The sequence below is a fragment of the Marmota flaviventris genome, chromosome X (genome assembly GCF_047511675.1).
Source record: "Marmota flaviventris isolate mMarFla1 chromosome X, mMarFla1.hap1, whole genome shotgun sequence".
NCBI lineage: Eukaryota > Metazoa > Chordata > Mammalia > Rodentia > Sciuridae > Marmota > Marmota flaviventris.
Window position 1 is genome coordinate 9,408,392 of NC_092518.1, and position 26,286 is coordinate 9,434,677.

Sequence of the window (26,286 nt, forward strand, 5' to 3'; positions counted from 1 at the left end):
TGAAGAGGCGGAACCTCCCGGGAGTGTTGTGAAAGCGAATGGCCAGCCCAGCTCCCCAGGGCGGAGCTGGCGGGGGCAGCGCCAGAGATCAAGCTGCTGGCGGGGGCGGGACCGCAGTGCGGAGGGTGGGGGGACGTCGGGGGTGGGGCTCGAGCGAGAAGCGAATGGGGACCAGGCTGAGAGCCTTGTCCCTCCTCCAAGCCCAGCCGGCCGCCTCCGATAGAGCGGTGCAGCACCACTTCCGTCTGCCTTCCGGTGTCACGCGACCACCTCCCCCTCCCGCCCTTCCCTGTCTACCTCTGGGCCTGACTGGCCGGGTGATGAGATACTCTGGCGGCGGCGGTGGAAGGGGCGACGACTTCAGCAACTGCAGTCACATCCACAACCGCGATCATGGCCGAGGTGAGGAGCCGACTGCACCGCTGCTGGCACCCTGTACTCGGACACAGCCTCCGAGGCCCGGGGCGCTCTCCAGGGTGCAGGTAGGCTGGGTTGAGGGTAAGCTGTGTAGTGCGAGAAGTATCTAAGCTGTCGTGTCTCCCACCCAGAATCACGCCCAGAATAAAGCCAAGCTCATCTCTGAGACCCGGCGAAGATTCGAAGCTGAGTATGTGACAGGTGAGCATTGCGTCCTCGGGGTTGACAAAGGTGTAAAATGAGCATCCTCAACTTTGCTAGGGTATTTGTGGGTGTCTCTGTGGGAACCCTTTCGACTCTCACAGGAACCGTGCTCTGCACGTTTCAAATTTTTTGCTCTCCATAGCATACTGTGTATGCTGCTCCAAGTGGGCAAGTGGTGCGTCTGATGCTTCCTTTAAAGGGTTAATGTAAACTGGAAATTCGATGATTTTCTAGCATCTCTTCGCGTTTATAGAACCTGTAGAACACTTATTAAGCTTACAACACAGGCGACACTGGCCATTCCATGGTTCTTTAACTGGCTTTTCACCAGAGACACTCTAAGAAAATGAATCTGGAAACTGCCATAATACTGTTGACGTGTACTTAATTGAATATGCCAGTTTCTTTGATATTTTGCCTAACAACTTCACTTCATATAACCTACCATGCTACCCACAGTGTAGGCCTTCCAGTGCTAGAACAAATTATCTTATAGTCTCACACTACACCTAACAAAGTTCCTATGACTCCAGAATTGATTTATTGGTTGAACATTCTGTGTTTAGATATCACAGATGCTTGATTTGTCAGTTATTTAACTAAGGATTTAATATTCATACAGTAGTTTTTTAAAACATACACGATAAGTTATAAACATGGAATTGAAAAAGGATCTTTATGTTGCCTACTTAAAATTGTTTATATTCCCAACCTTGCCTCTATATAGCAAAGTTGTCTATTCTGAGCCTGTTTCCATATCTGTGAAATGCAGATAAGGTTAGGAGGATTAAAAGAAGCATATATCAAACTGTCTACCATGGACTTAACATATAATAAGTTCTCAATGTTTCATCTCAATAGTCATTTTGGTTTCTGTGAAAGGAGTTATGCTTGCACATCTTGACTCTAGTGCTCAGCAGAAGTTTATTGCACCTTTAAACTCTCCTAGATTATATATCAGTTGATGACCTAGAACAAATAAGGAAATCTGTTCCAAATAGCTTGATCAGTAAGTCTTTTCATGCCTCCTTGCCAATTTTCTTCACACTCCAAACTTTGCACCAGAGAGTTGCAAAAGCACTTGATTCACTTTTAGCCCAGAGATATCATTTCAAATAACATAGCTGGTTACAGTAAAGACATAATTCTAAAATTGCTTTCAATAGAAATGTAACTCTTACAGTTACATGGTTTGTAGTATTTTAAGAAGTAACTCAGAACTAGACCTAGTGAACTAGTGATTCTGCGGTCAGTAGTCATTTCATTATGCCCAAGGGAAAAAAACAAAAGATAGGTAGAAATTTAGCAATACACAGATCTTAAAGGTCATCTTGGTTCAGCCTTTTCATTTTTAAAATGAGGAAAGTGAGGCATAGGGAGATTAAGTGATTTGCTCAAAATCCCTGGTGTTAGTAGCTTGGCCAAGGTCAGTGCTCAGGCCTTCTGAAATTCACTATAGTAATCTTTTGGCAATGCCATGATGTCAAATTAGATCATGTCACTCCCCTTCCCACTGCATGTAGAATAAAATCCTAATCTTCATGGTGGCCTGCAATGCAAGACCATACATCATCTGGCTCTTGCCCACCCCTACATCGTTACCTCTTACTACTCTCCTTGCTTGGTGCAGATTTGACCACTTCCTGCATTAAGAAACATATAGTGCAACCCAGTGCACACATGTGCATACTCACATAGTTGGAATGAACATTCATTAAAAATACTTTCTGAAACCATGTGATTCTGATGTTTTTACTGTTTGACATCCTTTTAAAAAATTCAGTGACCCACAAATTTGACATCACAATCTAAAACATGACCCACAGTTTGAAAAACATAACTATACTGCCTCATTTGTGTTCATTAAACAAAATGAGTCTGTTTCCATCTTGGGAACTTTCCACTTCTTTACTCTGCCTGGAAGGCTCTTCCCCAGTTAGAGTGTGTGGCTAGGTCCTTTTATACTTTCTGAGGTTTAAATATATCTGAGAAGCCTTCACTGATTATTAAATAGCTTCCCTGTCCTGCTTATTTTCTTTCCTTTACAGCTCTTACCTTAATCTGTAATTATCTTGTACATTTGTTTGTTTATTGGTTCACTTCCTCAAATAGATTATTAATGAGTTCTGCAGAAACCTATAGAAATTGAGGGGAGAGGTCTTATATATCTTACTTGCCTCTGAATACCTAGTATAGTTCTCAGTACATACTCTGAATGACTACAGCAATACTTATATGCATTGGAAGATTAGTCCAATTATGAATTAAGAACTATCCCAACTGGCTCTCCTTTACCACCATAATCTAACAAAGAGCAGACCTCACAATATATCTCATCCAAGCACTATTCCAAAGTAAAACACTGTGCCAGGCATAGTGGTTCATACCTATAATCCCAGCAACTAGGGAAACTGAGTGTGAGGCCAACCTCAGCAATTTAATGAGCCCTAAGCAACTTAGTGAGACCCTGTCTCAAAATAAATAAAAAAGGCTGGGGATGTGACTAAGTAATTAAGACCTCTTGGGTTCAATCCCTGGTACCAAAAAAAAGAAGCACTGTACTGTATGACATTAAGAATAGGAAGGGGTTTGCCCTTACACACTTGAGTAGGTAGGAACATATGTAGTTTATTTGCACAGCAATTGCAAATATTAATTTATAGATTTATATGGAAAACAAAAATAGCAACCTTCAAAGACTTTCTCAAAGTTTCAGTTGTTTCACAAAATGTAAATCTGATAAAGGTAAATGTAAATCTCTTCAAGCACTATCTATAATTCAAAAGCTATTTTAGAGGTAGGTTCTTGGGGATTTCAAACACATTTTTGTGCCCATAGTAACTGTTACCAATCGTGGGTATATTATAATCTGGCAAAAAGAATAAGATATAGGTCCATAATTGTACTTTTTTTCTCATTGTTACTATGAAAAATTCCATGCTGAGTTTGAAATGAGAAACATTTCCCATTCTTTCTTTTTCTCCTTATGCCCAAGAGAAGAGACTAATCACTTGTGACAATAATTTATTCAGTTCCTCAAGTACTCATTATATGCTTAATTCTGGGAAGCAGTGTGTCAGATTAGAGAAAAAGCTAAAGAAAAGTAGAGCCCCTTTCCAAAAAACTACAATCTAGTAGAGGCATTAAAATAGAGACAACTGTTAAATTTAAGGCAAATTACATTAAGAGTAATAAGAGTGCTAAAATGCTATCTGTAGTAGTCAAAGACAAGGAGAAATAACTACTGGTTGGTATCTGGGTAAACACAGAGTTACAAGAACCTTTATAGAAAAGGTGGTGCTCTACTTTGAATCCTAAGTGTCCTCCAAATATCCATGTGGTAAAGGCTTATTCCCAGGGTGGTGCTATTGGGGAGGTGGTGGCCTTTAGGATGTAGGGCCTATGTGAGGTCTTTAGGTCATTGAGGAGTGTGCCAGTGAAGTGGATTATGGGACCCCTTTCCCTTTCTCTTTCTCTCTATTGCTCCTTGGCCATGAGGTGAGCAGTTTTGCTACACTACATGCTGTGCTGCCTTGCCTTGGGCCCAAAAGAAACCAGGCCAATCATTGCCTGGAACCTTCAAAACTGTGCTAAAATAAACCTTTTCTCTTTATAAGTTGATTTTTCTCAAATATTTGTCACAGAAAGCTGACTAACTCAGGTACTATGTTTCTCATGACTTTGGAAACATGGTAGAACTTGGCTAGGTAGAGAAAGTGATCTACAAGGGTCAAATAGTCTGCCAAGGGACTAAGGTTAAAAGATATGATGCATGTTTAGGAAACAATAGCAAGTCCTGTTTCTAAAAATATTGGAAGTATATAGTATAAAGAGCCTTGAACATCCAAATGATGTGTGTTTTAAAGTGAGTGTGGAGAACCATTGAGAGGTTTGTTAGATTTATTATGTGACTTTACAAACATATGAATTCATTTAATTGAATTTAGTTGATACCAAAAACAGTCTACAAGCCCCCATAAGCTTGCCATCCAGAGATAGCTCTGCTAACAATGGATACATTTTTTCAGTATTTTTTTGAATACATTTAAGATTAGATTGTTTTTTTGAGTTCTGGGAATTGAACCCCTAGGCCTTGTGCATGCTAGGCAAGCATTCTACCACTGAGCTGGGGCTGGGGTTGTAGCTCAGTGGTAGAGCACTTGTCTAGCACAAGTGAAGCACTGGGTTTGATCCTCAGCACCATGTAAATAAATAAATAAAATAAAGGTTGAAGTATTTAAAAACCACTCTATGTAATTCTGTGTGTTATATTCTTATTGATATTATCTTTATTTCTCCAAATTTATAAGGTAAGCAACATTGTATATTACCATTTTATATTTGAGTCTATAAATAAGGCAGTTTTCTTATCATTTAGCTTAGGGAATCCCTTTTTGGACATTTAGATTATTTCCAGATTTTTTATACCTTTATTTATTTATTTTTATGTGGTGCTGAGGATCTAACCCTGTGCCTCATACAATCCCAGCCCCTCCAGAGTTATGTTAATATACTTTTTGTGATGAAGTTCAGATTTTTTCCTTTAGATTCATACCTAGAAATCAAATTATTGTTTTCCTGGATGAATATTTTTGACACATTTGATAATATGTGTTGAAATTCCTCCAGAGAAGTTTCACCAATATTCATTCCTACCAGCCTATAGGAGAGTACTAGTCTCACCACACTCTTATACATATTTAATGTGACTTCTTAACTGATGATTCCTGTAGTTTGCATTTGACTGCTAGTTATGCTGAACATTCTAGATGTTTATATCCATTTGTAGTTTAAACTTTTTGTTAGTATAGCTTTTAATTATGGTCTGGGCTTTTTTGCTCATGTCTCTTACTTTTTTGCAGTTTTTAAATATATTCAAAATGACCCATTGCTTTGGGTTTTTTTTTTTCCATTGTTATCAAATAATCTTCTCTCACTAAATAAAATTTTTGTACTTTTTTAATTTTTGTTTTGATTTTGTTTTTTTAATTTTTTCAATTTTGAAAATTTTTATTTATAGAATGTAAACAACCTGTGCGTACTGCTTAACCAAAGAACTAGAGTGTGTACTTGTGTGTTCTTGTGTTTATGTTTTTTCTCAATTCTAATACCTAATACAGGAGTGATAAATATAATAAATATAAATTAAAAAGGTTTTTGGAAATCATCAGTTATTTTTCATAGGGTAAAAGGGGTCCTAAAACCAGATGGTTGAGTATTGCTGCTCCAAGGTTTGTATTAGGCAGTGTTAATAGGTAGATTGTGAAAGAAGCACATGTTCAGCTTTACTAGATAATGTTGAACTGTTTTCCAAAATGATTCTACCAGTTTTCATTTTAACCAGTAGTATTTTTAGTATCCTTGTTTTTCCACACCCTAAAATTTCCCACTTTAAAACAAATTTGCCCATCTGATGGAGGTGCTAGGCTTTCTATCTCATTGTGGTTTCAGTTTGCTTTTGTTTGAATATCAGTGAGGTTGAACAGTTTTTCATATCTTCATGGGCCATTTGGTTTCCAATAACATGAAAATCATTTCTTCAGGCACCTGGTGGCCTTTTATTCTTCCATATAAATTTCAGAATTGGCTTATCATGTTTCTGCAAAATAAAAAAATAAAAAAGGCTTCTGTTGGAATTTTGAGGGGAATTGTGTTAAATCCTAAAATGAGTTTAAGGAGAGTTGACCTTATCATGGTGGAGTCCTTCTATCCAAGAACCTAGAATATAGGTCTGCCTACCAAAGTCCTTATTATAGAAGGACTTCAGATTTTCTCTATAATGGTTAACTCTTCTTTTGTTATATTTATGCCCAGGTCCTATACATGTTTTATTTTTAAATGGTATGTCTTAAGACTTATTTTGTAAATGATGGTTGCTAGTTTATGGAAAATACATTTGACTTTTTGACATTAATATTAAATTCCAAAGCCTGTTAACTCTCAGTCTGATCATTTGTAGCTAGGTTAATTTGTGATTTCTATGGAGATAATAACATCACCTTGAAATACTGCCAGTTTCATTCTAAATTTCCAATTCTTAGATCTTTCAGTGCTTTTCTATTTCCACACTAGCTGGAACCTTTAGAACACTGTTGAATAGAAGCAGTGGTGAAAGCATATTTGTCTATTCCTGAGTGTAGGAACATAGTTCTGAATATGTCACTATTAAGTATGATATTTGTAATCACCCTTTATCAAAGCGAAGAAATTTCCTTCTGTTATTGGTTTGCTAGTTTAGGATTCTTTGATTTGTCCTCATCAAGTCTGGTGATTGAACTTTACTAAATTCTTTATACACAGTTTTTATATCTGATGAAATTATTTACCATAACTCATAATTTTTACATCTGATGAAATTTTCATTTGGGGTTTTTCCTTTAATTTGTTAATATGGTAGATTATATTGATCAGGTTTTAAAAATAAACTACCAGATTTAGATTAACAAATTTTTTAGGAATTTTGTATCTATGTTTTTGATTTGGCCTGTAATTTTCTTTTTTCTTATAAGGTTGTATAAGGTTAGAAGTATTTCTTCTTCTCTGTTCCCTAGAGAAGATACATTCATTATTTAGCTCTAACCTGATTCCCAAATTTGCCACCTCCTCCAATTTATTATTATTGTTTCATGTGTCAGTGTTTTGTTACTTACCTTATATTTACTAATAATTTGATTTACTGTTTCTTCTTGAGTTTCGGATCTTATATCTAGAATCATCACTATTTCATATCATGTATAATTCCCCTGATAAGGTCTATTGTAGTAAACTCTTTGTTTTGAAAATGTCTTTGTTTTGTCCTTAGCTATTTTTATTTGTTTGTTTTGGTTATTCTTAAATTAAGCAATTAAAAGCAATTAATTTAAGAAATAACTTTCTTTTCTGAGGATGAATGAGGCAAAGTGGTTAGCAACATAGACTACAAGAAAGGCGAATTTCAAGTCCAGAAAGATCAGCAGTGAATGGAAGGAATGCTTGTAGATAAAGGGGTGAATAAAACAGGAATTTTCCTTATCAACCACCCTGTCTGGAATGGAAGGGTGGAAGGAAAATGACATTTTAAATGTAACTGTAACTGTATTATTGCATAGTTTGGATGGTACCTAGATTATGAACCATAAAAGGGACCAGTTTAGGCTTCACCTCTTTGCATCTGCAATATCTATCTCTGTTTTGGGCTAGCAGATGGTGGGTGATCACAAATGAGTCTGCATAATTAACGAGTTATTAACCCCAAGAAAGGAAGCCTTTAAAGAATAGACAGGCAGACATTTTCATTTTCTTCAATTCTTCTCTATTTTTAACATTCTCAGGGTCAACCCTTTTAAAGTTTTCATGATTAGAATAAGAGGAAAAGATCTTCAGAATTTATCAGATGAATGTATGAAGAAAATGTGAGATATATATATATATATATATATATCATGTAAAACTATTCAAAAAGAAATCCTGTCATTTACAACATTTAGGATAAACCCGGAGGATGCTGAGTTAAGTGAAATAAACTAGGCACAGAAAATCAACTACCATATATTCTTATTTATATGTGAAATCTGAGAAAAGTTGAACTCCTCTTAGAATTGAGGTTACCAGAAATTTGGCAGTGGGGGCAGGGAGGCAGATATTGATCAAAGGATGCAAAATTTTCATCAGACAGGAAGAATAAGTTCAAGATACCTATTGTACAACATGGCGACTATAGCTAATAACAATATTTACTAGACAGAAATGATGTGTATAAGATAATGTGTATGTGTATGTTAAATAGCTTGATTTAGCCATTCCACAGTATGTATATATGTCAAAACATTACAATATAAATATATACAATTTTTATTTGTCAGTTTGTAAATGGATTAATTTTTAAAAAGAAGTTATTGATTTTTTTTAAGAGAGAGAGAGAGAATTTTTTTAATATTTATTTTTTAGTTTTTGGCGGACACAACATCTTTGGTTTTTTTTTTTTGTATGTGGTGCTGAGGATCAAACCCAGGCCGCATGCATGCCAGGCAAGCACGCTACCACTTGAGCCACATCCCCAGCCTAAGAAGTTATTAATTTTTATCCTTATTTCATATCTGAATATATCTGCCATAGGGAATGTAAGATTATAACTTCCCATGGAGACATGCATGGTGAATGTGTATTGGGATAAAGAATTGATAGACCTCCTTATTTTTTAATCTTTCTTTTTATAGTGACTAGCAAATGTTCTTTTATTTTTGATCTTATTTCTTTAAGTTGTTAATACCTATTCTTCATATGTCCTCATTCTGAATGTTTAGTGATATTTATAAATTTAAACCATCTGTTACTAGAATGCTGTCTGTCATTTCTAGGATGTCAGTTTGTTTTTTGTCATAGTCATTTGAAAAGCTTGCACAAGAATGGTGGTCTTGTTTACCATATCTATTTTGTGCTCTTTTTTTTTAAGTTCCAGGGATGGAACCAAGAACTTCATTCATGCTAGGCAAGTGTTCTCAGGATACATCCCCAGTCCTATTGTGTGCTCTGGGTAGTAGGAGGATTTTTCATTACTGAAAGTTAATCTCTAAGAATATTTTCTTTATTTTCTTAATTTTAGATGGACACAATACTTTTATTTTGTTTATTTATTTTTATGTGGTGCTGAGGATCAAACCCAGTGCCTCACATGTGTGAGGCAAGTGCTCTACCACTGAGCCACAACCCCAGCCCCCCTCTAAGAATAATTTTGATTTGATAAAATCTCTAAAAGACTGAGTTCACAGAAATTCCTAAAGGACTTTTCCCCACTGTAGCCATTTTACAAAGAATGGGAAGGCAGAAAACTACTACATTTCAATCAAAACTACTTTTAGCTGAATTTGTATAGACTAGTAACTTGGCATTTAGGAATAAACATTTTTTATATTATTGCTTTGTCTGGATTAGTTGGGCCATAATTTTCAGAAACTTTTTCTTTCCTGTTATACTGTTATATACTCACAGGTATCATAGGACATTCACAGGCAGTTTTTAAGTTTTTTTAAATATATTTTTAGTTGTCAATGGACCTTTATTTTATTTATTTATATGTGGTGCTGAAAATTGAACCCAGTGCCTCAACATGCTAAGCAAGCATTCTACCACTGAGCTACAACCCCACCCCCAGTTTTTAAGTTTTTATACAGTACTCAGTATCAAGAACACTGAATTTTTAAAATGAATAAAAATGTGTGAGAGAAAATAAAAGACTTGAGAAACCCAATATACATTTAGTAGACCTTCTAGCAGGAAAAAACAAGTGCTATGAAATAATAGTTGACAATTACCCAAACTTTATAAAAGATATCTGTGTTAGTCAGCTTTTCATTGCTGTGACAAAATACCTGAAAAAAAATCAACTTAGAAGAGTTAAAGGTTTGTTTTGGCTCAAGGTTTCAGTCTATAGTCACATGGTTCCGTTGCTTGAAATGGAAGGCTTCTGAAAAAGTAGAACATTATGGTGGAGAGGGCATGGTGGAATAGAGTTGCTCACTTTGTGGCAGCCAGGAAGCAGAGGGAGAGAAAGGGGCCAAGGATAAGATATACCCTCCCAGGGTATGCCATTTTATACCTTTCTCCTCAAATTAGACCCCATCTCCTGTAGTTTCCACCACCTCCTAATAGTTTATTCAATTATGAACCCACCAATGGATAAACCCATTGCTGAGATCAGAGCCCTCATGATCCAATTACTTCTCCAAAGCCCCACCTCTGAACTTTGCTGCGTTGGGGACTAAGTCTTCAACAAGTCATCCTTTGGGGGACATTCCAGATCTAAACCATAATAGCATCACGTATTCACACTAAACACAACAGTCTGAGCATCATAGTTTCTCATAATGAAGTCATTTTCAGAAAGTACTAAGGGAAATACCTGCCCACTTAAAATATTCATTCAAAAGTAAAGGTTAATAATTTAGGCAGGTATAGATTGATAGTTCATTGCTGATAAAGTAAATACTAGACTATTTCTTTAATAAGTAAATAGAATGCAGAAAGGAGTACATGCAAAAAAGCAATGAAAAGCAAAGAAATGGGTAGGCAAAGTAGTAAAGAAAAAAGTCAACAACAACAATAATAATAGGAATAGGGAAATTGGAGATGAAACATCGCAAGGACTTATATTATTTAGATTACCATAGAGATTAACTTTAGATTTTTGTAAATAAGATATGGGGGATAAAAAAAAAAGAATAGAAGGAAGATCAGTAGACAAAGGGGCTTGAAGGGAAGGGGGAGGGATAGGATATGAAAAGACAATGGAATGAATCTGACCTAACTTTCTTATGTACGTATAGGAACATACTACAGTGAATCTCACCATCATGAACAAGACACTAATTAAAAAAAAAAAAAAAACTATAAGTAAATAGCAGAAAAATCAGTAGGGGGAAGGGACCATGGGGTAGGAGTAAGGGAGAGAAAGGAGAAGTACTGGGGACTGGATTAGAACAAATTATTTTCCATGCTTTTATGATTATGTCAAAATAAATTATATTATCATGTTAAAAAAAGAAAAAGAAAAAAGCCCCCGAAAAAAAAACACAAATGTGAATATTATTTGTAGGTGCTGAAAGATAGAAATAAAACGTTTAACTTCCAAACCAGTGGGGGAATGAATAAAAAGTCATTTCCCTAGCAAGAAACAGGAAAGGATAAGCAGAGAAACATAGTAACCATGAGACACAGAAAACAGCAGAAATAAGCCCAACTTTTATTAGTAGTTGCTGCACATATAAGCAGATTTGTATGCATTAACAGATTAAATTTTAAAATTGTAATGACATACAGGCTACAAGAGATTACTGAAATAAATTAATGAGGAAAGGTTGAAAATAAAGCGATGGGGCTGGGGTTGTAGCTCAGTGGTAGAGGACTTGCCTAGCACATGTAAGGCACTGGTTTCGATCCTCAGCACCACATACAAATAAATAAATAAAAATAAAGGCATTGTGTCAACCTACAACTAAAAAAATTTGGAAAAAAAAAGAGATGGAGGAACTGGGGTGTAGCTCAGTGGTAAAGCACTTACCTAGCATCTGCAAGGCCCTGGGTTTGATTCCTAGTGCTGAGAGAGAGAAATAGAAAGAGATGGAAAGGTACGCAAAACAAATATGAACCAAAATGAATCCTGCGTTGGCAGTACTTTCATTAGGCAAAATATTAACTTTGAATGGAAAAGCAGTATTACATATAAATAGGGATATATACTACTAATGATAAAAGGAACCCTACAAAGATGTAACAATTAAAAACTAATAATATAAAAAACTACCAAACAATATAATCTTAATATACATAAAGTGAAATATCCTAGTTATAAAGCAAACTCAATAAATCCACAAGCATGTTGGATGATTCTAACAGACCTCTTCCAGAAATATAGAAAACAAGAAGGCAAAAATACATAAGATTTTAAGATTAACAGCACAATGAACAAACTTGATCATAGACATAAATGAATGCATGTGTGTGTATTTGAGTATATAATCTTCCCTTCCCAATAAATATAGAATATATACTTTTTAAATATCTATTTTTAGTTTAGGAGCTTTTGCAAACTTTCCCCACATAATAAGACATAAAAGAAGTCTCAGAAAACTCTAAAGAATCTAGGTCATACAGACCAAGTTCTCATACCATCAAGCAACAGTATTAGAAATCACAATAAGCATATACTTAAAATAAATCAAATTTTAGGAAACTAAAATAACATAACTCTTAACAATGTATGTAATTCTTTATTCTGTTAAATAATCATAGAATATCACAATGGAAATTACCAGTTAACAGCATAGCTTCTAAAAACCTATAGCAAAGGCCATGTTTAATTGTTAACCAATGTGAACCAAAACGAATCCTGCGTTGGCAATGCTTTCATTAGGCAAAATATTAGTAAATATTTTAGAATATTTTATAATAGTTCTTGTAAAGTCAGGAAAAAAGACGGTGATCTGTACCATTTTTTTCTATTTCTCCTCATTATTTGGATGACTTAGTATAAAGCATAAACAGAGAACAGCAAAGTCCTGTTTTTGTACAGCCCTTGAACAGAGATTTGTGTGTGTGTGTGTGTTTAGAGGATTGTTAAACACTTACACCCAAAAATTCAGCAACAAAGGACATCTTTGGCCCTCAAAGTCCAAAATATTTAGACATTTACCATCTTGCCCTATATAGAAAAAAATTACCAACCCCTGTGGTAGACCAGTGGTTCTCAAAGTGTGGTCTCTGTACCAGCAACATCATGTAGGAACTAGTTACAAATGCTGATTCTTGGATCCCACACAGAATTAGATACTCCAGGGGTGGGTTCCAGTAATCTTTGTTTTAACAGTCCCTTCCTAATGATTCTTAATACATGCTGACACGTGAAAATCAGTGCCATAGGCCAATGACTTAATCCCATCATAAAACGATCACCCATCACTCATAACAAAGTGGAGATTCAGGGTAGATTGTGGCCAACTAGCAGAGGATACTCCAGAAGGTATATTTTATTATTTTGGCCAATCACTCCCATTGTTGACATTTACACAGTCCACCCAATAGAAGTAGTCCATCTAATATGAATGCTCCTCCAAGGCTCTATCAGGACTTTACATGGATCCAGGCCCAGAATTGTGGAGGAATAAGAAATGATATGGTATTATAAGCTACTATAATGATCTAAAGTTTTATGATTGCTCCTTTTGAATATTATGATGCCCAATTAAAAACAGTTCTCTAATTTTCAGTATCAGAACATTTTTGTCGTTTTTCAACTTTCATCTGAAATCTAGGCCCATTATAATAACTACCATATGCTTCCAAGACTTTCTCAACTAGTTAACTTTTAGGTAAATTTTGTCTTTCTCTGATGGTTAACATTCTAACTTGCGTTAATAGAAATTCGTGTATATAGTATTTACATTTTTCAGTGTTATTGATCTTCCAATGACTATGTATAGGCAGTCCTTATCTCCACTTTACATATAAGAAAATAAGGTTCAGGGACTTATTGGGTCTCAGTATATATATATTAGCATGGGACTTTTGATTCCATCACTCTACCCCATACCCTGAATATGGCCACATATTTTTGACCCTTGTTAAATTTAAAACACAGTTTCTGACCTGTTGATAATATCACTGTTTTACAAGTAAGAATCGTAGTCTCTTTATCTTGCAACACTTAAAACTGTGTGTGTGTGTGTGTGTGTATGTGTGTGTGTGTATGTGTGTGTAGGTGAAAGATGAAAAGCTAAGAGAGAGAATCATCTTTACCCTAGAACATTTAATACTGTCTGTTCCCAGAGGTGAATCACCATCGCCATGTATCTTTAGTTCTTTCTCTGCCAAATAATAGATGTTACAATTTAATTATTGGTGTTGTACCTGTATAAAACCAGTTTACAGAAAAGAACTCCTATAAGAACAAATACATGGTCAAAAGAGACAGTGAACCATAGGTGTACTGATAGTTCATTAAGAAGGTTTCTAAATAAAGGAGTAGCTGAAAATGAGTTATTATGAAGAAATACAGCTGGACGCAGTGGCACATACCTGTAATCCCAGTGGCTTGGGAAGCTGAGGCAGGAGGATCACAAGTTCAAAGCCAGCCTTAACAATTTAGCAAGGACCTCAATAACTTAGTGAGACCCTGTCTTAAAATAAAAAGTAAAAAGGGTTGGGGATGTAGCTCAGTACTTAACCCAGTTACCCCTGGGTTCAATCCCCAGTACAAAGGAAGGAAAGAAGGAAGGGAGGAGAAATATAAGAAAGGAAGGAAGGGAAGGAGAGAGGGGGAAGAAATGCAGAGATGAGGCTTAAAAAAATCTATCACTTGAGATTAATGTTGGTCTGTAATGAAGTTGTCACAGATCCATAGTAAGATGAAAGTAATAAGGAAAAAGAATTGAGATTATATACATATATATCTGTGCATAAAACTAAACCCCTCCTCATATATTCATATTAATCATTGATAGGTGAAGTCTTTCAAAGTAATGCCCTAAGTATGTGTATGCATGCACATTTTTATCTTCAGATACATTTTAAGCACATGTCTTTAGCTTCTTCCTGTAACAATTTGTCTTAGTCTGGGACTGGGTAATTTATAAAAAATCAAAATTTATTTTCTGAGAATTTTGGAGGCTGGGAAGTTCCAGATCAAGACTCTAGCATTGTCTGGTAAGGAAGTTCTTGCTAAATCCTCACATGGCAAAAGGCAGAAGGGCAAGCTAGCTAACACTTGGGGAAGCCTCTTTTATAAGGTCTTACTCCCAGTAACAACAGAAGCCCTCATAGTAATCACCTCCTAAAGACCTCACCTATTTACACTATGCCATTGGTAATACCTAAATTTTAGTGGGAACCCATTCAAACCACAGCACATCTAGACTTGTCAAAGGACTGGTTTTCTGAAAACTTCCAGTTATCTGTGGGTTATGTTTGAAAACAGCAGATTTTGTTGTCGTAAGCACAATTAATTTTTGCCTCTTAGCTTGTGTTCCTAGGCCATATTTTCCTTACTTCAAATGTTCAGTTCTCTTTCTGCCTCTTGTCTTTGTCTCCTTCTCTTTCTCTTATTCTCTCTCCCCCCTCCCCTTTCTTCACCTCTCTGCTCCAACCCCTTTTCCTCGTTCCCTTCTGCCTCTACTTTTCTCCTGCCTCTCTCTTACAAATCCCACATTCTCCTCTTCATATATCTTCTTTACTTTCTCCCTTGTCTGATTTCATTTCTATTTGTCTAGGTGTAAACGGTTAGAAACCATTTAATATGTAAATATATGTCTATTAATAATAAAAATCACTTTACCATAAGTGAACTTTTCTCATTTTAAAGATCTGTGTCCTTGAAGGTTATCAAAAGGCAGTAGGCTAACTGGGTGCATTGACTCATGCCTGTAATCCCAGTGGCCTGGGAGACTGAGTCAGGAGGATTGCTAGTTCAAAGCCAGCCTCAGCAATTTAGCGAGGCCTTAAGCAACTTAGTGTGACCCTGTCTCAAAATTAAAAAAAAAAAAAAAAAAAGGAGCGAGACTCAGTGGTTCAATCTGTGGTTACCCCCACCCCCCAAAAAAGGCACAGTCTTTAAATTTCTTAGTAATGAGCACTGTCTTCTTTATGCTTTCCCTAGTGATAGTACTAGCAGTGATAGTAATAATGAGAAAAATAATGTTTTCTTTTTTCTTATGGCTAATGTTTACTGAATTTTTACCACTTACCAAATATAATTCTAAATGAGGAGTTTTCAGAGTCTGTGACCCTAGGGGATGCCTAAGACGCTTTTAGAAGTCTATGAGGTCAAAACTATTTTTGTAATAATTCTAAGATATCATTTGCCTTTATCACTGTGATGACATTTGTAGTGATTGCACAGAAGCAATGGTGGACAAAACTGCTGATTCCATGACCCAAATCAAGGCCAATAGTCTTCATAGTCTTGCTTGTCAGCCCTCTCAGTGAAAAAAGAAAAAGGAGATTTAAAAAAAAGCCAATTTTATTTTAGAAAGTCTCTAATGATACAGTAAATTTTATTAAATATTGACCTTTGAGGACATGTCCTCTTAATGTTCTATGTGAAGGAATGGAGAAGTATGCATAAAACACTTCTGCATGCTATGTATGTTTAAGTCGCCATCTGAATTAGTCACATTTTTCCTGGAACACCATTTTTATTTGAAAGAACGACTGATGAGTAAACTACAGTTATGCAGACTTGAGTATTTGGCAGAATGTTTCTTGAAAATACATGAAGTCAGTCTGTAATTTCAGAGGAAATACCTTATTGATCCAGTAACCCAACTGGATGATTCTTCTTCAGGGGACAGGAGATTATGTGAATTCTTTTATTTCCAACTTATGCTTATAAATGTCACATATGATTTTTTAAAAATATGATGAATTTTTGAATAGCAAAACTAAAAATCATTTTCCAAGGTGCAAGTACCACAAAACCATTTATTTTATAGATTAAAAATAGAGCCCAGATATTAAAAAGCACATCCAAAGTGACAATCTACAGATTTATGATTTATGGTCTCATATTTTAGAGTGATTTTAAATTTCCAAGAACTTTCATGTATGTTTTTTCATCTGGTCCTCATATAGCACTATGTGTATGTAAAACAACTTAAAGATAAGGAAATTGAGACTCAAAGAAGACAATTCTCTAAATGCACTTTATGTTTTCCTGCCCTTCCTGCTATTATCTCTGAAGTTCTGGAATAAAGGCAGTGGAACTGGAAAGAAACATCTATAAAACTTGGAAACTAACTAGATCTGAAAGAAAAGGAAATGAAGGAGCCAGGGAATTTTCCCAAGCTTTTTCATAGGCCCCTGGGAGGATACAGATAGCTGAAGATGAAGAAAACAAAATGAGATAGAATAGATTGTGTCAGCAAAGGTTTGCTGAAGGACTTCTCATTGGCACTACTGTCATCTGTTTGGGAGGATTCTTAAGATGTCTACATTTTGCATTTTTATTGTCTATTAGGGAAATATGGCATGCATGCCAGGAACTGTAATTCAAAGCAAAAACTGGTAAGTGCCTTAAGAAAGGCTTAGTTCAAGTCCTGTACTGCTATTCACAGGAGAGAAGAAATTACATCTTTATGGAAGAAGAAACATTTGAAAGGAATATTGTAGAATGGTAGAATTTAGTTGCACAGAGATGGTTGTACAAAAACAAGGAAAGTTCATTTGCAGAAACATAGTGAGAATAAGGCATACAAGGAAGAATATCTGGTATAGAAATTAGGTATATAGCATGTGTGTAGGCCCATAGTGAGAAGTTATTATTATTGAAAATAATTATTCCAATAAATTATTGAAAATGTTGGCCTCAGTATGGAAATAATAAAGAACATAATGCTGCATATGTGATCAATTTTTCATTTTGCATTTAGTTTATTTTTTTTAAATAACACTTGCCAAGAAACCATCTTTTTTAAATAACTTACTAATTTCTATTCATATGTCTTTATTTGAATACAGTAAAGATTTTAAATTCATATAACAATTGATCTTCCGAGATACTGGTTTATAGTTTTAGAGAGGGTTGTGCTAAATATTTTACTCTGGTCTTCTTTTGGGGGTCTCTTTGTTTGGGTTTAGTTTGGTTTTCTGAGACCGTGTTTCACTGTGATTCCAGGCTCAAGTGATCCTCCTGCCTCAGCCTCCTGAGTTGCTGGGACTGTAGGCATGCATCAGGCTCTGGTGTAATTTTTTAAAATATGCAGTCTTTAATTTCATTTTTCTCTCACTTAGAAATTCCATCAGTCCTTTAAATTGCATCTTCATCTGAATTATATCCCTACATCTGTCCTGAAATATCTTTGCTTTGTCTCCCAGGTCTTTCTTCTTCTTGGTATGGGCATTTGTTGTTTTTAATTTGCAGAATTAATCTGACTTGGATATTTATTACTCTTTTTTCCCTAGATAAGCCAGAAAAATATGATCCACGTGATGTTGAAAGGCTACAACAAGATGATAACTGGGTTGAAAGTTACTTACATTGGAGACATAATGTTGTCGATGAAACACTAAAGATGCTTGATGAGAGTTTTCAGTGGAGAAAAGAATTTTCTGTCAATGGTAAGCAATTCAGTTTAACTGTGACAGGTGACATTGCCTACACAAATGTTACTGTTTTACATTTATTAAATGTTGTATTTATACATATTCTTGGCAATTGTCATACACATATGAACATAATTATTTAGAAGGACCTAATAACACTTTCAAAGGAACATCTTGTGAAAAGGTCTTATAAGTAGGATCATTCCTAAGGAAATCAACTCACCAGGGAGCAGAATCACACATTCTTCACAGCACAGCCTTCTAACTTGTGTTTAGTTTGGCATCATTATATAACAGTAAGGCAGCATCCTCACAACTGGACCTAGAAATAAGGAAATGTTATTTTCTTGATTTTCTGTTTTTTCCAATGCCTTTCCCTATTCCCAGAGTTCTTTGTGCTTGTAAGTGTTTATATATAATTGTTAAATGGATAGGGATTCCAGAAAAGCAAACTTATCCCCAAGGATTCCAATGGCAGTTTTCTCTTCTTAATTTTTAAAGTCCACTACTAGATTGAAATCTGTCCCCAAATGGGAGTTTTAAATCTTAGAAGGAGTTGTAGCATGGTCTTCAAGTATATGAAGAGCTCTTCACAGGAGGGGGTTACCTGTTATCTGTCTCCTAAAAATTTAGCAAGAAGAAACTGGCATAACTACTGATTTCAATTAGGTATAAAGAAGGATTTCCTGTCCTTGAATATTATAAACTCTGGCGTGAATGACTCTGAAAATTTAGTGTAAGACAGTCAACAAATAATTAGAGAAGATCTCTCCTCACTGTTCATACTTGTAGAAGGAATCCATGAGAAAAGGATTATTGAAGAAATAAAGTGATTGTACTAATAAAAAAGAAAGAATGTGATTGGAAATTTTAAAACCATGGGAACTTTTCAGCAAACAGTGAAGCACTTATTACTGAAGGAAAAAATTAATCTGATATTTTTAAATCATTTAAGTACATAATACACTTTTTAACTCAACCATACTTGTGTTCTTACATAGAATTGCTAGTTTTGGGTGGCAAACAGAGACAGGATAAGCAGTGGGAGTGTGAGAAAAGAGAAACCTTGTAAAGTTCTTGGGGAACTGCTGGTAAATTAAACAAAAGCTTACACTTTGCCATGCTGGTCTTCAGCCCTAGCAGAGATAGGACAGGCACATTGTTTGTTCTCCCTGTTAAAGGATCTTGTGTATTTCTTGAATTTTCTACTGCCCCGAGGTTATAAACTTTGTTAGAGACTACTGGATATCAAACTTTTTTAGAAAAATATCATTTTAATAGAAAAACCAAAATGAGTTTTTCTCCTCCAAATTTGAGTTTATGTGAATATATACAAACATTTTCTTTCTTTTTTTCTTTTCTTCTCTGTGCTAGATTGAACCCAGGCTTCATGTACTAAACACATACCCCACCATTGAGCTACATCCTGGGCCTCTACTGTGTTCTCTTGAAATTGTCTGGTAGTGATAATATTTGTTTGCAAGGCAAATAATTATGTGAGCCACACCCAGAATGTGGAAATGTATCCAAATAAATAATGACTGACTTGTCAAAGAAAACAGAGTATTTCCATTTCTGTCACCTGTATATCTTTATTTGTTTGCAGTGCTAGGGATCAAACATGGGATCTTGCACATGCCAGGCAAGGGCCTTACCATTTGAGATATACCCACAGCTCTCCATATGTCTTTATGTAGTTTGTTTCCTTAGTAGGAAAAACCCTTTGTATTGCTAGTTGTATCTTTATATATGAGCTACTATGTACCATTACCTTTACATTGTCAGTTTCATCTTTTGGTCCCTAAATTACAATTACTGATCAAAGTTTATCACTTTTTAGACCTTAATGAATCCTCCATTCCCAGATGGTTGTTAGAAATTGGTGGTATTTATCTGCATGGTTATGACAAAGAAGGCAACAAATTGTGTAAGTATATTTAATTTATGCACTGACATTTATCTTTCTCAATTGAATTAATCCACAGCACTTTCTCCATCTGTAGTACACTGCTCGCCTCCTGCAATTAGGGATGATCAGGACCATCTTTACTGCATATCACATACTTAATAGTTGTGCATTCTGTTTGCATTATAAGAAAGTAGGCAGTAAATGCAAATGCTGCATCCTATAAACCAAAGTAATTTGATTCTGAGTTACTATTTTCTATTTTGACTTTGTTGTTAACATTTGGATGGTTATACAGGAAGTCATTTTTATTGTTGATGTTGTTGTTAACATTTGACCCAATATTTTTATGAAGAATCTTTTTTACAGTTGCTTACACTTGATAAATGGACATTTTGTGTGTGTTTCTCAGTCATCTCCCCTTAGCTTTTTTCCAAAATGTGTATAATAACAAGAACAGAAACAGTCATCTCTGTTGTTCAGATGACTCCTTCATTGTCCTCTCCACTTGCACCAAATCTAGCTTCATATTGTGCCATGGGTGGGATTTGACAGGTGTGTTTGATCCCTGGACTGAATAGCTGTCCTGTGCTCGTCTTGCTAGTTTTCTCTTTAGCTTGTGATCTGTACTGTATTTTAACAATATCTTATCTTTCCCTTTTCACTATTTTCTCTCTAGATCTTTATTTCTTTTAGTTTTTCTACTGCTTGCCCCTTAAATATGTTTCCCAGGCTTAGTCTTTTCTTGGCTTCTTTGACTTTCCAGCTAATACTATCTCCTTGGGTCATCTGAAGAATAATGGCAACTTCAGCCACCTCTGGACAAGTGGTGGGGATCCCAAGTAGTCTCCACACCATGTGCACATACCCAGCTACCCACTAACTGGTACCACGTGACTGTCAGCTGCTTTTTAAAATGACACACAACTGAACATCTGCATCCCACCACTTGCCCACTTTCTATATTGCCCTACTCAGTCTCACCCATTGTCTTTTCCTCTAATATAGCTTGAATTTGGTGCCTTTTCCATCCTCACCAGTGCTTCCTCATTTCAGTCCCTGACTACCACCCACTTGTTCTTAGTCCCTTCCCAAGTCATAGACTATTAAGTTTCCTTCCTTGCCTCTTCCACTCTATCCTCTATGCCACTACCCAAAATGTATTTTGAAATAGGAAAACCAAAATGTCCTGGTGTTCCAAAGTCCCTCAAGCCCAGCTCCTGTCTATTCCACATCTCCTCTTACCACTTGTCAGAGCTTCCACCACCATCTGAAGCATTTGTCTTGCTCTGCTCATCCCCTGTTCAGGCCTTCATCACACCTGTCAGTGTCTTTCCTCTGGATGAAACATTTTTTCTAGTTCTTGGCAGAACCATTGGCTTTCTTTCCAAACACACTGAAGAGCACTTTTAGGTTATTACCAAATAGTGTTTGTTCACCTGCATGTTCTGTTTCCCCATAGAAGTGAAGGTTGTTTATTTCCTAAGGGAAAAAAAAAATAGTTTAAACTTCTCTGCTTCTCTTTAATTTAAAGGACCCAAGGGCAACTATTTCTCATTTAAAAGGAAGAAGAGCTGTTTTTAATATATGAAACAAAATGAGTTATAAATGAAGAAACATGTCAAGGAAAAGGCTATATATGTATGTAATAATATTAAAATGCCATAAATCTTGTTCTTTATCTTTTGTTCTGCTTTAAAAGTCTGGATCAGAGTGAAGTATCATATAAAAGACCAGAAAACTATTTTGGACAAAAAGAAGCTCATAGCATTCTGGTTGGAACGTTATGCTAAGAGAGAAAATGGGAAACCTATAACAGTGATGTTTGACCTGTCAGAAACTGGACTGAATAGCATAGTAAGCATTTTCCATTAATTCTAAACCATTGTTTATCCTGGCTTCTTCCGTCTTTCCTGTATTCCCTGCCAACCAAATTTTGTTGTAAAATAGAGCTAACTTAAGTTTGACATTTCTTTTCTTTGAATAGAGTCAGACATGGAATTGGGTTTGCAGAGAATTAAATTTGCTTCAGTATTTGGCATTGACACTAGAATTCCTAGAAATGTCCCTTGTCTGATATACAGGATGATGAGGTAGGACATCAAGACTGGCAGAGCATGAGTCAATGTGATGACAGCTTTTTTACCATGGCTCATATCCTACTGCACCCATTCCTGTGCCCTGCACAGAGGAAACACATGCAATAAATATCAAGTAATTCATGTATGATCTCTATGACATTATATTATACCGTGTTTTGCAGTTGCAAAATGTTCACATGAGTTTTGCACATACTGTGATTTTGTTGGGTACTTTCATTTGCTAATTTGGATTTGTTTTCTATTTGTTTGTTTGATTTGCTAAACTTTAACCCTCAGATGATTTTTGCCAAGCTTAAAAACATAAGTCAAGCAACTGGGAGTGGGCTGCATGCCTGTAATCCCAGCTACTCAGAAGTCAGTGGAAGGAGGATTGCCTGTTCCCAGGAGCCTGAGGCCAGCTTGGGCAACTTAGCAAGACCCCATATCAGAAAAAAACATCAAAGTATTCAGTGTTTAATTTCGGCCCCTCTTTAGTGCTAAATATAAAACCTTTAGCAGCAATTGAGATCAGTTGGCACATTTATTTTAACTGTTGTCTCTTACATTTAAACCGTGGCAGATTCTGGTAGCAGTGAAATGGCATTTGCAGACCCACTCACAGCAGTGTTTAAATCTTTTTGGAAATCCATTTGGCAAAGTATTTTAAGAACCTTAAAGTGTCCATATTCAGACTGTTTTCTCGTAACTAACTTCTAGAAATCTGTTCTAAAGAAATAATCCTGAATTTTAAAAAAGCATGAAAATGTTTCTCAGGATGTCATTTAAAATAGCAAAAACCTAGAAAACATCCAACTTGTTGAAATGGTAAACTATGGCGTATCTAATTGGTGGAGTATATGTAGCTATATAAAATTGTGTTTATAAAGAATTTATAGTAATATTGGAGAATACTTCTTTAATGAAAAAGATTGTTTTACCATAATATGGTGATATGTAGCTCAATAAAAAAAGAAAGAAAGAAAGAAACCTTAGACTTAAGGCTAGAGAGAATTATTAACAAGAAGTTTTGGGTGTGATAGGACCATGGATTATTTTTTTTTCATGTTTCTATTACTCTTTCTTGTTTAAGAATCCAATGCCCTAGATTTTTCCAAACTAGTTTCCATGTGAATAGGTTTTTAATTACAGAGGAAATTGTTTTATATTCAAAATCAAATTACCTAAATAAATAAATATTCCATAAAGGTAAGTCGTGATTCTTTTATCCTTTGGGTATGATAATTTCCTATTAACCCAGAATCATGCAAAAGAAATGTTAATATTTTCTATTACCAAATATAGAGACAGGGAATTGACAAGCTGTTTTTCAAGCAACTTATATGATATCTCATGATCTTTAATTTGTAAATAAAGTCTATTTGCATGACTAATTATTTCAGTCATTATTGTTTTAAACTACTTGAATATTATTGCATAACTTCTTTCTATATATGACCTTCTCATGATTCACTTAAATCAGCTTATAAAGATGTATACAGAATTACAAAGCAAAACATAAAGAAATCATTTGTTAGAGTTGGGCTACCAGTTTGACTCTAAGCTTTCAGCTGCCTGCCTAAGGAAATGAAATCTTTTAAAATTATGCAGTGGCCATACTTGAAAATCAGTATTCTCGAACAAGTGTATCCATTCCTGATAGTTGAACTAGAGGGAAAAATCTTCCATGGGTCCTCAAAGGAAGGACATTTTCCAAAATAACATATAATATCCTCAGAAACAAAGGCATTCTTATAGAATGCAGAGCAATAGGATTCATGGAGCTATTTTATGTAGTACCCACTGATAGACACACAGCAGTGGCATCCTATCAAAATCCATGTGAATAGCAGTAACTCAAGATTTGATGAACAAGCATAGTCGATTAAATAATTGGTGGAAACAAGAATATTAGACAAAGACTAGGCAAAGTTTCTAGAGGGATCACAAATTATAAACTAGGTAACCAAATTTTGATATAACTAGTTCTTTTCAGCTATTTTCTTTGACTCTTACTTAACCACAAATTATGAAACTTTGCACAGTAGATGTAATGACTATTTATAAAGCTATTATTATATGCTAGGATTTATCCCATAATAACTACTTCAGATAGTTAAGGACGCTTACTTTCAGTTTACTGCAATTAAAGATGCTGCAACTCAGAGGCTAGGGATGACTTTATATAGACTGTCATCTCTAGAACAATCTGCCTTTCAGTAATTGTGATGGATTTTAGTTTGCCTGCTTATATCTTTCATCCAGCAGACTTTATGAGGTGGCAGATCAGGATTACTGAAACAGCCTGTGCCCATGAAAGAACATAGAATGAAAGGCAAATAACATCCCTAATGACCTAATTTACTGTTGCTGTGCTTAAAGCATTAGAACTTACCAGAGAGCTAAGTTTACAAAGTCTCCCAGAAATTGAAGTCAATGAACAACACTTGAATGTAAACTAAAAGAATAATTTGAGGTCCCTAAATAAAAGGAAAGAAGTCAGAGAAGTAAAGTAGATACTTTGATACTTTGGTCAGTGTTATCAGATTAACTGTTGGGTAAAAAAAAATAAAATATATTTTGTTGAAGCTATTATGTGGTGGAAAAAGTAGATTTAGAAGGCAAATATTCTACCAGAATTTGTGTGTGTGTGTGTGTATGTGTGTGTGTGTGTATAATCATTCCAAGTTATAAACTGTATGTATTCTTGTTTTAATAATTCTTGAATTGTTCAGTAGATTTTTAGAATTTTTCTGTGGGGATTGCTTTTAGACCCATTTTATGCCCCATTGCCATAGCAGCCTGAAATACATAACAAGTTTGAGCAATAATTTTAAAATGTCATTCAAGCATCTGATTTCTTCAACTTAATTTTAGGGCTGATAATTACAGTTTAATGACCTAAAAACTTAATGCTTGGAAATGTAAATATTTATATGAGCTCATTTTTAAGAATTTAATAATTGTCTCATTTGTATTTAACCATTTATGACCTTTAGAAATGTGCAATTTAAAGTTCTCTAATACGGACAGTCTTAAAGATTTAATCTTTATTTTAGGACATGGACTTTGTACGCTTTATCATCAACTGCTTTAAGGTTTATTACCCTAAATACCTCTGTAAGTAACTTACTCCTTTATAAAAATATAATATATTGAAACTATAGACAATGTCTGAGAATTGTAGATCGCTATATTATTATAGACTTTCATACCTAAAACATTATTTTCTGATGAAGAGATTTAAATGTGTACAAGGGGGATGTCTAAGTGCATTTTATAGTAGGTTAAGAGGAATTTTTTTTCATAAGTAATCATTGTTCTTTATAGTTAGTTTTAAAAGTTTAAGTTCTAAAATGTATGTATACGTCCAATAAAACACACACACACACACACATACAAAGGTACATACAAATAGACATTTACTTAAAATATTATCCTCATTTTACTATCCTTTCAATTTAGAAATTTATTTTAAATTGTATTTATTATATGGAATGTTTTTGCATGTAAGAACAGATAGCAATATTGATTAAATACACTGTATGATAAGCAACATTGTTACATAAAGTACAGTGTGTTTTGATTGCTCTCTAAATATTGTCATTAAGAAAATACTTCACAAGAAAGCACTATATTTGAATCTGGAGTTTATTTATTTGTTTTTAGTTTTAACTTTTTGGTAATTACCCAAATGGAAAACTCCTAAATCTCATATGCTCATTTTTTTTCATTTGTTGGATTTATATGATGAGTTCCACCCAAGGAAAACAAGCTGCCAACCCACATAAACAGTCAAATATATTGAACCCCAGTGGGTTAAAAGTAAAAAGATAGAAGGGAGGCGATAAGAAAATTTTAAAAAAAATGGAAATTCATAGATCCTTCCTGGTATACTCCTGGCAGATATCTCAATTAGGGTCATTTGGGACTCATGATTTAGGTGACATTGAAATATAAAAATTCCTAAAGCATCTTACTTTGGCTTGCTTTCATATTATTATTGTTAATGTGAAGTTAGGAATAGACAAAAAGCGTAATGGATATTAAGAATAGTGCTGCCACCTCTAGCCTTGCTCTCTCTCTCTCTCTTCAGAGACAGTATTTGTGAAT

The 26,286-nt window shown here is 35.0% G+C and overlaps 1 protein-coding gene across 3 annotated transcripts in view; it reads left to right on the top strand.

Moving 5' to 3' along the window:
* The first annotated feature begins 251 nt into the window (after positions 1-251).
* Positions 252-26,286, top strand: part of Mospd2 (motile sperm domain containing 2) — a 44,333-nt gene continuing 18,298 nt past the window's right edge. For all 3 annotated transcript variants that reach the window (XM_027946538.3, XM_027946537.2, XM_071606195.1), the window contains exons 1-6: positions 252-402; positions 549-618; positions 18,049-18,204; positions 20,030-20,116; positions 21,798-21,952; positions 25,233-25,293. In XM_027946538.3, the coding sequence (XP_027802339.2) occupies positions 394-402; positions 549-618; positions 18,049-18,204; positions 20,030-20,116; positions 21,798-21,952; positions 25,233-25,293 (538 nt within the window). In that variant the 5' untranslated portion in view covers positions 252-393. The remainder of the gene's footprint in view (positions 403-548; positions 619-18,048; positions 18,205-20,029; positions 20,117-21,797; positions 21,953-25,232; positions 25,294-26,286) is intronic.